The following is a 14,298-nucleotide window of genomic DNA, read 5'->3' as shown; positions in this document are numbered from 1 at the left end:
CTCGGCTCGACCCCTCCGACGCTCAAGTTAGTTTCGAAAAAAAGAAGAAAAATGGTAGAGGAAAAGTATTTTTACGCATACCTGTATCTTCGTGTATGAAGGAGGTTATATAGTGTAGATCGCATGCGGGTTGTCTTATCATTAATTAAGGAGGATCCATATAGATGAGGATTTGGGATATATGGAGACATATTGTCTGTGGATCCTATTGCGATTATTACGGATAACTGTGTAGCATTCAATTGCCATGTCGTACAACATTCTGGCGGCGATAACTGTATGATAGATTTGGTTTTGATTGCTTGAGAGGTTTGGCGAGCTGACTCGACTTGAGTGTAGGAGCAATGGGCTTAGGCAGACTGTGATCGTAAGATAAAATGGACCAAAGCGATTAACCGAGGATATGGGTGAGGGGTCGAATAGAGGTCCGACTAAGTTGAGTGAGTTGGAATGGGTGGGGTCCAATCAACTCTGGTATAGGGTCAAGTCAACCTTGACGGTCAAGTTAGGCTCCTTTTGTTCATCGCGCCCGGACAAATCACCCTTCTATCTGACATGTCACTGAAACTATGAGTCAGATCATAATACCCAACACATAATTTAATAAAAAATACTTCATATAACGATTTTAATCATTTTAAAATAATATTAATAAAATTTAATTATTGTTTTAAGCTGATTTTTTTTTAAATAAAGGATGCCCGTCTTAATTAATGGCGCCGCCTTTTAATTTTTTGCCCATTTATAAACCCCTGTTTCGGTTCGGCTTGTACTGGGAGGACACTGGGCGCGAGCATGATCTGTCTGCGTATCTTTCTTCTATACATTAATAAGTGGTAGGTTAGATTAGATAGGGAAATGGCAAAATCTTTCTCGAGCCAGTCCTTGGATCTTCCCCGATCAATGCGGCCGCCCGGCCGGTCAGGTGGCTTAGATCCGGTTCAATCTACCGCACCACCAAATCGTTCGACCGTACCGGCTAGTGGTAGTGGATGGATCTGCGGCGGCCGCAGGATGCCTGTCGGAATCCAAGGATGCAATCTAACGGAGAGACGCACGAGGGTCGATGGTTGTTTAATTTATTTATCTGGGTAAAATTCCATTGGACCAAAATTTTTTTTTTTATATATTTATAGTGAAAAAATTACCAGCGGTCACGTGCGGTGGTTATCTCCCCAGCGTGGGGTGGGGCCCGCGGCAACGCAATCGCTAGGTGGGTGCACGAGCGGCACTTGATTCTCGCAAAACGATAACGACGCGTGGCAGGTTGCCATGAACCGACCACCGGGGCCACGAATACGCAGCCCGCGGCCCGATGAGCTTACCCGAAGGGCATTTTTGACAAGGACAAAAAGGGCGGCGTTGAGGGTAGATGTTGCAACGGGACCCACCTAGGACTGCATCCTTAATTGGCGAACTGTCAGACTCGCACGTGTCGAAAGACAAAAATTCATGAAAAGAAAAATAAAAGGCAAAAATTAAAAAAAAAACTCCCTCAAGTTCTAACTCAAAAAGCGCTTCCATTTTAATTTTTTTTAAATAAAAGTACATTCATCTTATTATACATTTATTTAAATATCTTTTAATATTATTCTATATTATTTAATATTATTATTTTTTATCTAAATTTCTCTTTTAAATTTTATATTATAATAATTATGATTTGATGATTATTACAATATAATTCAACTAATTATTTTAACAATTAAATAATTTATTATTTTTATTATTATAACGAAATTGTCACTAAATTATTGTAGTGGTAATAACTAATACAATTATAATAGTAAGTATAATTACGATTTCATAATTATTATAATTATAAATAATTATAGTTATAACAACTATAAAATTATAATTATTATACGATTTTATCCTAAGTATATTAGAGAATATTTGTACGATGACTTGGTGAATGGAGGTCATTTTTATTAAAAAATTAATTAAAGTTAAGTTTTGATGATTTCGAAATAAAAGTAGCCTTTTTAATTTTTGTCAAAAAAACACTAAACAAAGATGGCCAGAATTTTCAATTATGGATTCTATAAAAAATATATTTAAGGACAAAAATCAAAAGTTTTTTTATTGAAATTTTTTAAAAAACTCTTTTTTATCTATTATTAAAATAATATTTTTATATTGTTTCATTTATTTTTATTTTATTTTTAAATAATCATTATAATTATTATGATTTATAACTAATATAATATATGAATATTCATAGTAATTATGAATTGTTATTAGTCGTAATTATTTCTGATCACAAGTCATTAATGTTATATTATAATAATTATGAATTATATTTAAATTAATTTTTATATTGTAGTTATTAATCGTAATTATTATAATAGCTTTCAAAATAAAAATAAAAATAAAAATAAAATATGAGGAGATAAGAAATTATTTTGATCATTTTAATAAATAATATTTTTTAATTTTGGCTCATATTTAAAATCTTTTATTGTTTGTTAATTTTCACTGAATAAAAACAAAAAAAAATATTTATTAAATGTTTTATCATTTCTATGTCTAACAAAAACAGAGTGAGTCAACTACCTAAAAGCATACATTTGTCTGTAGCTGAAATTTGTTCTGCATTCAATGCACACGCAAGATACAGATAGCAAGTAGTTCATATTTATTTATTTATTTTTTTTATTTAATCTAATCACGGAATTAAACAACCAAATCTCGAGGATGAACAATAGAATCAGGTAGGATGATTTAGGTTAACAACTAAGATTAATTAGTCCATTTAATACTAGTTTAATCATCATTTAGCGTATGACGTGTTTTGATCACGTTAACAACATATATTAACTGGTATCGTGCACACTCATCCACGTCTCTTACTCAAGCACTCGCTGTCAGCAGTGTCTTTCACTTTAATTTTTTATTTTTTTATATTCTATAGTTTTTTATATTTTAGTAATTTTTATATATTTATATTATTAAGTTTTTTTTAAAAAAAAATGAAAAGGACACCCACATCTAATAATCATGAAATGAGCGCCTGCTTTTATAAAAACAATATTAAATAGATACTCCATTATATATTATATTTCAAAAATAATATTATTTGAAATATTATTATAATATTATAACAACTGCTATATAATATGTAATAAGTAATATAATAATATTATAGTATTACAGTTGTCAACTTATTAGTTGTTATAATAATTTTAAAATAATTTAGATGAAAGTTCCGTAATTTTACTCAAATTGATAAAAAATATTTTAATATAATAATTTTTAAAATTTAAAATTTAACTACAATTAGGTAGTAATTTGTTTAGCTAGCTACTACAACTATTTGAGGTAATTTTAATTAATTTAAAATGATTTTGATTAATTTTAATCAAATTAAAAAAATAATATTTTGATATAATAATATTTTATATATAATAATTTTGATTAGATATTTTTAATATAAACGATTTGAGGGGTGTCCTTTTAATTTTTTTTTCTTAAAAGTCATTTATCATATGTCATGCTCCGTATGAACTCGAGCAATTCACCCTCTACTTCAAACCACCATTGGAACACATTTTTCTCAACCATTATCTTCACACTTATGGTGCCTTAATTGGATCGTTTGACGACGCATATGGACGCAAGCCTTCTTTCGCCTACTCATCACGGCTCAATCCATTGGGACCTGACCCATGGCGTGCGACCCAACCGTGCCATGACATGCCACTCAATTTGACTCGACTCAGCTTGCTTGACACTCTAACTTATAGGTAGAGATATAGATATAGGTAGGTGAAGTATGACTAAGCGTGCAAGCTTACTCATACTTCGTTGGTATGGTAGGATGGAAACGGCACCTCAGTCACTCATCAACATAATTAATTATATTAAAATTTTATAAATATATGCTTCCCATGCATGTGTGGTTTAATTATACAAATAAATGGTGATGAAAGTGGAGATGACAATTAAATATCATTAAATGAAACATAAAAGTCCCTCCTATTCTTTATTCTTTTGTCTTTTTTCCTTAGACCAAACCTAGAATAAGTTATTCCAGAATAACTTTTGATAATATTTCAGCAATATTACTAAACAACAAAATGAATAAATCATTCTATTTTCAATCTCATTCCAATTCCTCATGTCAACAAACGAAACAACATGCTTCTTCGATACTAACTTTGGGGCATCAACTCGACACAATTGCTCCATTCCAAGAACAAAACAGACCATAAATTACCATAAATATTGTAAGCTCTGTACAGATTCAGCAAAGCCTCCAAGATTTCGAGATTAATGTGTCACGGCTATATATTTACATCAGTTTGACAACATAAAAAGATGAAAACATGGTGAATTCAGCGGCGAGCCAGCTACATCAAATGTAACTGAATGCCTGTACTGTAAGCTTTCTTTACGACAATCTATCATAAGATTTATTTCACTACGGTTAAATGTGTAAGACTAGAGGCTGATCCATCAACCGCATGAGTTTGACTTCCTCCTGCTCGACTCCTGCAACTGGATATGAAGCTCTGGGGGAAAAAAGATAGTAGTAAAACCCAGAAGACAGGTGAAGCTCGCCAATTTTTTTACACATGACCACGGAATCCTCCTCTTCGAGTGTTCTGCCTCAGTGATTCATCTGCTATACAACCATAAAACCACAAAACTAACAAGAAGGATCCAGCAGTGAAAACAATGGTAAGACACATAGGTATCTACTGGTAGCTAATTTACAAACTCTTAAGCATCTTTCAACAACCGATTATTAGAGGTACGAAATATGCGCTTACAAGCCATAGCGGGCTGTTCGATAACAAATTTAGGGGATATTCTATCCAATTCTTTTCAACTTCAAATTCTTCATCCTTAATCTCTGTTAATCTTATATTACAAGTTCAAATGTGTGCACAAAAATAGATCGTCAAAGCCAAACAAGAAGGGAAACACACTGGTATCATGCAGCAAATTTTGTAGAATCTGAATATATTTTCTTTCCCCTAGTGATCATTTATAAACTAGAAGCAGGAATTTTGAGGGTTGAAATGAATTTAAAAATATACACTAAAAGTCCAAGTGGTAAAATAGATTTTACCCTTTAAGTTATTAATTTAAACTACAAGCAGTGATATACATTCATCATGGAGAAAGATGGATGTATGGTGCCTTTAAATTCTGCAGGGCGAGTTTGAAATATCACGGTAAAATAAATATGAATGGCCAGTAAGAATTTCTGAAGGACCAAATAGAATTAAACTAGAATATTTATTGTAGTGTTATATTTGGAGATCACACAGCTTAGCCTCAAGCTATTAACTATTAAACAATCTCGATATTATCAACATCATGCCTTGAATACAAGAGAATAATATACTTATGCAAACCAATAAATGCATTCTTTTACGAGTCGAAATGTTCCAGGACTATAAAAATATTTCTCGAACAAAAACACTAGTTCATTACTTAATATTTGAACACTTTGTTTCACATTAAAAAAAAGGTGCGGGCAGCATACCAGAATCATCTTCACCATTATTTTGAGTTGTAAAGAATGGAGTTAAGTAATTTTTATCCAATGCAGTGAAGGATGTAGTGCTGCAGCAGCAAAACAGGCAGCTTAAAAATATGTATTATTGAAACATTAGGAAATTGCTAAAATCTGAAAGAACCTCTTATGCAACTCCTTCAGCTTCATCTTTATCTTACTTCCCGATGATGTTCCTTGGTAAGTTGGAACAGGATAGCCATTATTACTCTCAAAGTTCTGAAACAAGATAATAACAAAAGATTTAATGGATATCAAAAGTTTCTTTTAAAAGTTAATAGAAAGTAATAAGAAATGTCTGCCATCTGACAGCACCTCCGACAAATTGGCTTCCAGTGTATCATTTTGACCATCACCTACTACTTCTAGAGCTTCAAGCATGGTACCAGTTGAGCCACCAATCAATATTACCTAACATGAAAGTCATTTTGTTGCAAAAGAATGTTGAGCAATTCCAAACTATATATATATTGCTACTGATTAGTTCATATTGGAAGAGAAAAGGCCATAAACAGAATAGTCATAGCCATTAAGCAATTAAACAAAAAGTGCCACCAAGACAAACATGTATATACAATCAACTTAGAAAGCTTAATGAAATTATATTTTGATATAGACTAGTTTTCATGACCTTCCACTATCAATACATGTTCATTATCTATTGAAAGTATAAATTCATTTTTTATATGCTGTTTTCTGGATGACCCTATCCTGACAGGAAAAAGTTGGGACTCAGTTTGTGTCGTTGTTGTGTTCTTGGTAACATTCTATATATTTCTACATTTGAAGGGAAAATTGCAAACGGATGGTTATCATAAAGCAAAGGGAAAGAACATTGACAAATATGTACAGTGTTCCCTGTTTGCATGGTTTACTGTAAACATTCCAAACATGAGAACCTACAGTTAGTACAATTATTGCAGTGGTAGCTGTTAGAATGGTTTTTCCATGAGCGTCTGGAAGATCATGTACTGACTGCAGTGCAAGGGCAAAAGCCATAGCTCCTCGAAGACCTGTTCAGGGGTAAAAGAAAAGGTAAAAAACGAATACCACAAAGTGGACTTCCAAGAATTCAATAGCCAATTCTCACCACTATACCAAAGCGCCTTCTGATGCTTAGGAGGTATTTTGCGATTTGCTGGCCGAACCATGTTCACTAAGTTAGCACAAGTAAAAACATGTGCAGCCCTTCAAGATAAATCAACAAAGACAATAAGTTGTAATATGACTCACACCAAAAAATCTCTGAATAAAATATTTAACTTGGAAATCCTAGAAGTTTGGATTGGTAAATAACCTACAAGACTCCACAGAAAAATAATCATAGTTGTTCTTCAACTAAAGCATACAATTAATGTCTAATTACCTTGTGTCATGGAATACCATAAAACATGAGACAAAAACAATGTCACAAGGGCTAAAGGCATATTCATGGAGCAATTATCAACATCATAACCATAATCTTTGGTCAAATCACTATATATTTCCGAAGTAACAGTAGACACCAGAACAGGAATCCGAGGTTCTGTGTTGGTTAATAACTCCAAATCACAAGCATAACTCAATCTTTCAATTGGGTTAAAAAATGAAATATTCATAAACCCGAATGAGTTGATTCATTCAGAAACAGAATGACTAGTAGTGACTGATATCATATACTACAGTAGAAAGAAATAATGAGGCATTACTTTCTGCTCTCCACCTTAATTTCAGCAAAATTTATTTTGGTAGAGATTTGGAACTAAAGGTGGTAGGGAAATACCTTGCAACGCCTATGAAGATCTAGTTCACCAATGAAGATGAAAGTTAAGGAGGAAGAGATAGCTACATACTTCGAATGTAATAAAATATTCTACCTAATGAAGTGACAAGGATACAATTGAAAAGAAAATAAACCCCAAGTGTGACCAACTATGTTCCTCCATCGCAATGTCAAAACCCATGTAGATAAACCTGAAAAACACACAATATAGTGAAGGTAGGATTTGTAAAGGAACACATGGTAGAAAAATAGATAAGGGTGGCATCAATGCATATCCTCCTACACAAATGTTTCAGCTAGTGATGAAATCAAGTGGAAAAATGCAGTAGTAAAACGTTGAGAGTTCTCTGACAAATTGGAGAATGTATAATGCTTCATTACCTGAAGGAAATACAAATGCAAACACTTAGAACAAGTAGCCATAGTATAGTTATTGAAAAAAGAGAAGATTCTTACAATTCCAGTAAACAGTATTGACACAATACCAGATAGACCTAATCCTTCTGCTAGCATGTAACTGCAAATAAATCATGACTCACTTATTTCTTCTTGCTTTGTAAAAGAAAATTAATCCAGAGGATGAGATGACTTACGAGAAATAAGGGAAAAGGACAAAGAGACAACACTCCAAATTCTGAAGGCTGAAAGAAAAGTATGTCAATTATTTAAATGGGAAAAAGATACCAGGCAACAGGCAGAGAAATAGCAAAAATTCTTACTTCTCAATATCCAATCCAGCATATTTGAAGAGGTATTCAGCAGTTAAGGCTTTTCCAATGTGCATAATTTTTCAAACTCCCAACAAAGACATGCATCATGAACTGAGATTTAAGTCAAAATAAAGTGCTACAATCATAATTTCGGCTAACAACAATATTCGATCATTCTCTGACATTGTTCTCAACATACAGAGCTGCATACATTCAGGATACTTCAATCACTTAAACGAGCCATACTGTTAGTAGCATGTCCCTGTGCGAAGAAAGGAATTCCAGTGCCATTTCTTTAGGACAGGGAATGTTGACTGACTATGATTTTTAGCTAAATATTTCACTTAAATTTACCTAAAAGAAAAAATATATATTCAATAATCTTATGATGTCACAATGCTCAAAAGAATTGCTGAAACACGATAAATATAATAATTTCTATTTGAGGCTTATAATGGATGAATTGATTATGCTTTAGATGTGATTGTATAAAGAGGATATATAAATATCAGAACAAATTCACCAAATAAAAATGTAGTTTTCTATGATGCTTCCAGTCATTTTGAAGCATTGCTCAATGAATATATAAATAGATGATTGAAACTGTAGAAACAATGAAAATCAGAGTTTTATAGTTATCAAATCAATATCTTGATTAAAATTATGATTTATACACCATACTAAGATTTATCTTGTATGTAATAGTCTATCCCATTGGAACATTTTCTGATCTTTCTTTAGCCACAATCTCAAAATAAACATTATAAGAAAAAGAAGTTTTTCCAACCATCATCTAGATAGACAATTTTCATGGATGGATGGATTGTAATGACTGATACAAGTTAAAGCAGTTATTCTAGATATGATCAGGACAGCAGGGTCGAAAAGTCTGGGTTTAGGGTTTAGAGTTTAGGATGAACAAAGCATAAACACAATTAGAAAATTAAAAAGAAATGTTAGTTCATTCTTTTAGGATAAAATGACATATTTTAGAAATAAGTGTTTTCCTAAAGAAGAAAGTTAAGGATAAACCAAATTTTTTTCATCAAGATACATAGTGGTGCAGGTGGTACATGAGGTATATATGGTTTGTCTCTAATTAAAAATATTTCAAATTGTTGGTGCAACTTCATAATAATTAAATTATCAGCTCCGACAGAAGCATGTCCACCTAAAGTGTTTATATTCTTACGACTGAGAAACCTGTTAAAACTTTTTTAGAATCTGTAGATGTGCCTGCTCCATACAAAACCAAAAACAGGAAAAATAGAATAAGGACATGAAAGCAATGAAGATTGAATGAAAAAACGAATGTTTGATAAAGGATATCAGAGAAGAAATGAATCCAACGCCAACCCCTGTGCAAAAGCAACATGAATTAGTTTTGCTTAAAAATAAAAAACTTTGAGAGACCTTAATACAAAACCATTAACAGAGTTACATAAAGAAAAGTATACAATTTATGTAATCATTGCAAGTTGTATTATGAGCAAGATTTCACTCACATAGAATTTATGGTGTTATTACATGACAAAAAAAGTGCATTAGAAAAACAAAATTTTTAGAATTTTTAGGTTACTGTTTCAGTAACTCACCATGAGGAAGTGAGATTCAACCAGAATAACAGTTATCTTTAAAATAGACGTAATTCTAACCTGCAGACATTGAACCAGCAAATGTCTCGAGAAACCTCAGCACAACCACAAAAAAGCTTTGTACTGAGGAAGCGTGACTTTGTACTGATGACATGGTCCTAGAGTAAACAGATTCCATCAAACAGTGAAAATATGGAACTAGACAGTTAGGGAAATGCATCCTCAAGCCCATGAGCAAACCTGTACAAGGAGATAGCCATCTGCATTTCCAAAAAAATAAAGCAAAATCACTGGGAGATGCAAAAAAGTGTAGCAGTTTTTAGCATGTTAAAAGTGGAACATACTGCATCGTTTAAAACTGATTCTCCAAACACCAGGGCATATAGATTCATGTCAGTACCAAGTTCCTACATAAAAAGGAGAAGACAAGAAACCGTGGGAAAATACAGTAAATGAAAGCTTAAAAACAAAATGAATATAGAAGACTAAAAAATTGCATATATGCATCCTATCTAATCTCAGCCAAGGACAGTTGGTAGTTGCAGATAATTTGATTTATTTGTTAGTAGTACATCATCTAATTCAATCATAAAATTCGAATTTGGTAGTGGTAGAATAGAAACCCACAATCTGAAGACAAGTTATCAATATATGATTATTTATGAGTTTTAGAATCAGATGATTTAGGTGAGGAAATATAAGAACCAACAAAATTTTCTTTGTATAAGAAACATGAATTGAGTAGTGGAAGCCAAAAAGCATGACAAGGTTGCATGGATGTACTGTTTGTTCTTGTTTATTAACAGTTTTTCTGTTTTCAATGTGATATTCTTCTTTATCCTTTCCTTATTTTTTTCTTCTTCTTTATCCTTTCCTATTTTCCATTTTTGACTGGGTTTCATGGGCAGACCATGCCCAATATTGGCTCACTATCACTAGTAATAGTTTCAAACAAAGAAGTTTTGAATATTACACGACAGACTTATATGAAATGGAAAAGGGTATTGATAAGCTAAGAAATAGACTACTAGAAAGATACAGAAGTTTAATCTTCATCCTATTTTCTTGAAGTTATGAGTGAGAAGAAATAGTAGGTGCCATATCATATTTCATTTTTTTTGGATGATAACCTTTAGCCTGAAGTAGATAGTTAATCTATAAATAACATGTTCAAGATACCTGGAAAATAGATAGCACTGTGACAGGATCAGTTGCTGATATAAGAGCGCCAAACATCAGGCACTCAACCAATGGCAATTTGTACATCAGAAATGTTAACCCTCCGAGATAACTACAAAATAAAAATGGCACCCATAAAATTGAGCTATTCTTGAAGTTTAACAAATAAGGCCGTGGGCTTTAAATGTTCTTACACTAAAAAGCCTGTGACAACTGCAGCAATAAATGTCCCTAAGATAGCAAATGTAACAATGGCTCCAAAGTTTGAAAAAAAGGGTTTCTGTAGACATCAAACATAAGAATACATCATATTCAACTTTAGTGCAAGTACATTCTTACAAGATTGATATAGCCTCAAAACTTACCGGTGCTAAACTGAACCCTGATTGAGTAGGTTAAAGTTAAGAAAATCAATATCAATTTAAAATATTAGAATGATGCAATTCTCAAACACTATAAAAGAAAAAAAAAAACATAATAGTTTATAATATGCACAAGTTGGATATAATATAATTGGCGGCAACAGGAAAAGGAAGAAAAATTCCTCATGGAAATTAAACCACCTCCTGTAAAGAGACCAATAATATCATCATTATTGCAAATAAGATATTCTTGTTACGGATGAACAGAAGCATAAGACACAAACCTGATACTAACTTCAGTATCTGAGATGTTAGCAAGTATACCAACAAGTAGACCTGTCATTACAAAGCAAATAGTACTTCATCGTGCTTTCCCATCAAGAAAATAATTTGCAACCATAAATACTTAAAGAGACATCTGTTCATAAAGTTATAATCACCATATAACTTTACATTAAATTTTCAGTATGATTAAATTATGATGAATATTGTTCTATGTTTTGTAACTAAAAAACATGCTAAAGTAACTGAAGCAATGATAAACCATCTTGATACAAAGTTCAAATATGCTCTAGTTTATATTAATGATTATTGCTGCCCTAGGAGTTAACTTGTTTGCCTACAGTCAACTTGCTTGCCTAATAAGATACATTCAAAAATAGCATTCTAGTGATCCATTATTGTTGGTTTCAGTAATTCCACTATTGAAACAAAAATATGTAAAATAGAAAGAAATAGTTGAATCTATGAAATGTATATCATTTGTTAGGAGTTGGAGCAGGAAGCAGAATTTGCATATATCATTTGTCAACAAGCATTCGGCTAAGTATGCAATAAAGAACCAGAATTTGCACTATTCACATGTTAATAAGGATCTATCACTCTTTAGCCATACAAAACCAGCAACAACTATGTTGAGCTCAACAATAAAAATAATTTCACGAATCTAAGATACATGTACTAGTCAGAAACTTCAATGAGCTCTTTGGATATATATTTTTTCATGTAATTCTTAGTAGGTGCCAGAGATAACACAAGGAATAATGTTTCATATATTCACCACCACAGTAACATTATAGAAGATGATAATGTCCTCGGCCATACCCTTTTTTACTGCCATAAAATGAAGCTTTTTGAATGTGTCATGACTTCATACCATGAAGTTCATTTATTTTAAGCAACCAAGCTACACGATTGAAAGTTCAATATATGTTTAGAACAGACCATCTATGCTATGCCACTCTCTAGAAGATATGCGGTTAATGAGCCTAGTTTATACACAATACATTTCCTGATAGTCTAAAGACAGGCTTGTAGACCAAATCCTCAGCACATTTTAGGAAAATTAGGTATTTAGGCGAAGCAGCAATTATAAGAAGAACAAAGATCGTAGAAATAGGAACATGAAACAACAGAGTCTGACAGGGGAAAAAAAGTGTTACCGATGATGAGGGAAGCACTGGCCTCAGGGATGTAGTAGAACTTGTGGCGGCGGAGCACATGACCTACGACGAAGGAGAGAACCAGCATAGAGATCTGGAGGAGGATTCCCACCCCGGCAGCCTGCTGCTCCTTCCCCGGCGGAGGGCTGGCCGCAGGCGCCGTCATATTGAGCTCCAACATCGATGGCGACGATTCTTCGCCGATCAATCTCGCTTCTGGAGACGATCGAATTTGTTCTTCTCGACTCTTCTCCGCCGGTGCCTACGATTGCGTCCTCGATAAGCGGAGAGGGAGTTCGAAGGAACGGCGCCGAAGGGAGGTCTATGCGAACTTATAAATGTTTGTCATACATGTTGTTTGTAACTCTCTAACTACCTTCTTCGGTGTTAGTAGGATTTGTGGGTCCACAGCAGGACCCAATGTTTCCTCCAACAAAATCGCAGGTACAGGGAAGAGTAGACGGCAAACATTAATTATATTTTATCAGCCATCCCAACTCGTGCATGGACATGGTCAAGTTGCCATCGATACCATCACGGCCCGACCCGAAGAATTGGCCAATCGGGTCGGGTTCCGCCGTTTCCGGATCCAATGCAATGGGTTGTAGCTTTAATTTGAAATATTTATAGTTTAGGCGTCCGTCGATAAAATTATTATTTTTCAGTTTATGTGACAAAATCTCATCTAATTCTAAAATCCTAAATTCTAACATCTAAATCTTAAATTTTTTTTAAAAAAAATAAAATATTAAATTAATTTATCACATCATTCAGAAACAATCTCTTAATTTTTTTTTAAATTTTTTTACTTATTTTATTTTAAATAATATACTTTAAATCTTAAACTTTAAACTTTAAATCTTAAAAAAATTAACAAAATACTCATGGATTACTTACGGATGGATATGCATGGTGCGGTAGTAAGAGATATATTTTTTCTAACAATTAACATTTGAAATTCGCTTTTTCTGTATATGCATATGATATTCAAATCATTAATAATATTGAAATATTATGTCAAGAATCATCTCACTTCCTAAATTTATTATTTTTTATTTTTGATATCTCTTTAATTATATCTTCTAATTATATCCAACTATAAGTATAATACATAGACATTTCTTCTGTCTAATTTCAACTTACTAGGAATCTTTTGCTTCATCTAAGACAAAATCCTTAATAATAATAGACTTGATCCCACAAAATTTTTTCATCAATTATAAAAAAACACTCATAATAATAATAATAAATAAATTTAGTCTCATAAAAATTTTTCATCCATCATCAAAAATCACTCACAAAACCCACGCAACCACCGTTCTAAGATTCACTTTTCAATTTCCCGATTTACCCTGATGATCGATAAAAAACTTCCGTAAAACCGACCGGTCACCCTCAGGGATTGAGTCAATGCGACTAACTGAGATTATCATTTTTTTTTAAGATTCACTTTTCAATAAAAAAAATTCCTCTACATGCTGCAACTAAAATTTAAATTTGAAATTTGATTATGTCCTAACCGCTATATGGTAGCTCCAGAAGCCTTAAGTTGTTATTCGTGTCAACAACCAATAAAACTTTTACGTTCTAATTGTTAATTAAACATTTAACTATAAGTAGTTTATCGTTATTGATTTCGATACTTTTTCTTCCCTTTCTCACCTGTCTTATACTTTATACTACACCACGAAACCACTGTGGCGCAAAACATCAGCTCTTTG

The 14,298-nt window shown here is 32.7% G+C and overlaps 1 protein-coding gene across 2 annotated transcripts; it reads right to left on the bottom strand.

The window, feature by feature from the left end:
• Positions 1 to 4,292: 4,292 nt before the first annotated feature.
• On the bottom strand, positions 4,293 to 12,850 carry LOC141839061 (sodium/hydrogen exchanger 5-like). Of its 2 annotated transcripts, none has more exons than XM_074726709.1 (22): positions 12,578 to 12,850; positions 11,420 to 11,471; positions 11,280 to 11,339; positions 11,139 to 11,163; positions 10,968 to 11,053; positions 10,774 to 10,885; positions 9,939 to 10,001; positions 9,835 to 9,854; positions 9,655 to 9,752; positions 9,329 to 9,357; positions 8,009 to 8,040; positions 7,883 to 7,930; positions 7,746 to 7,806; positions 7,573 to 7,670; positions 7,405 to 7,480; positions 7,290 to 7,309; positions 6,618 to 6,715; positions 6,431 to 6,540; positions 5,843 to 5,938; positions 5,652 to 5,746; positions 5,498 to 5,577; positions 4,293 to 4,627 (listed from the first exon to the last, which is right to left on the bottom strand). In XM_074726709.1, exons 1-22 carry the CDS (start codon positions 12,756 to 12,758, stop codon positions 4,572 to 4,574), a joined length of 1,596 nt encoding a protein of 531 aa, XP_074582810.1. In that variant the 5' UTR covers positions 12,759 to 12,850; the 3' UTR covers positions 4,293 to 4,571. The 2 variants fall into 2 exon arrangements, with proteins under 2 accessions (XP_074582810.1, XP_074582811.1); XM_074726710.1 differs by having other exon boundaries at positions 4,293 to 4,624.
• Positions 12,851 to 14,298: the final 1,448 nt, after the last annotated feature.

The sequence above is a fragment of the Curcuma longa genome, chromosome 11 (assembly GCF_044706935.1).
Source record: "Curcuma longa cultivar G26 ecotype Majalengka, Jawa Barat chromosome 11, ITB_CL_G26_1.1, whole genome shotgun sequence".
NCBI classification, from domain to species: domain Eukaryota; kingdom Viridiplantae; phylum Streptophyta; class Magnoliopsida; order Zingiberales; family Zingiberaceae; genus Curcuma; species Curcuma longa.
Note: the sequence above shows the minus strand (reverse complement) of the source record. Positions and strands in the feature narration are given on the sequence as shown.

Coding starts and splice junctions, on each gene's coding strand:
- LOC141839061 (XM_074726709.1), bottom strand. CDS start 12,758: ATGTTGGAGCTCAATATGACGGCGCCTGCGGCCAGCCCTCCGCCGGGG. Junction 9,358..9,654: donor TGCTGGTTCAATGTCTGCAG/GTTAGAATTACG, acceptor GCTTTTGCACAG/GGGTTGGCGTTGGATTCATT. Junction 7,807..7,882: donor GTCCTTTTCCCTTATTTCTC/GTAAGTCATCTC, acceptor ATTTATTTGCAG/TTACATGCTAGCAGAAGGAT.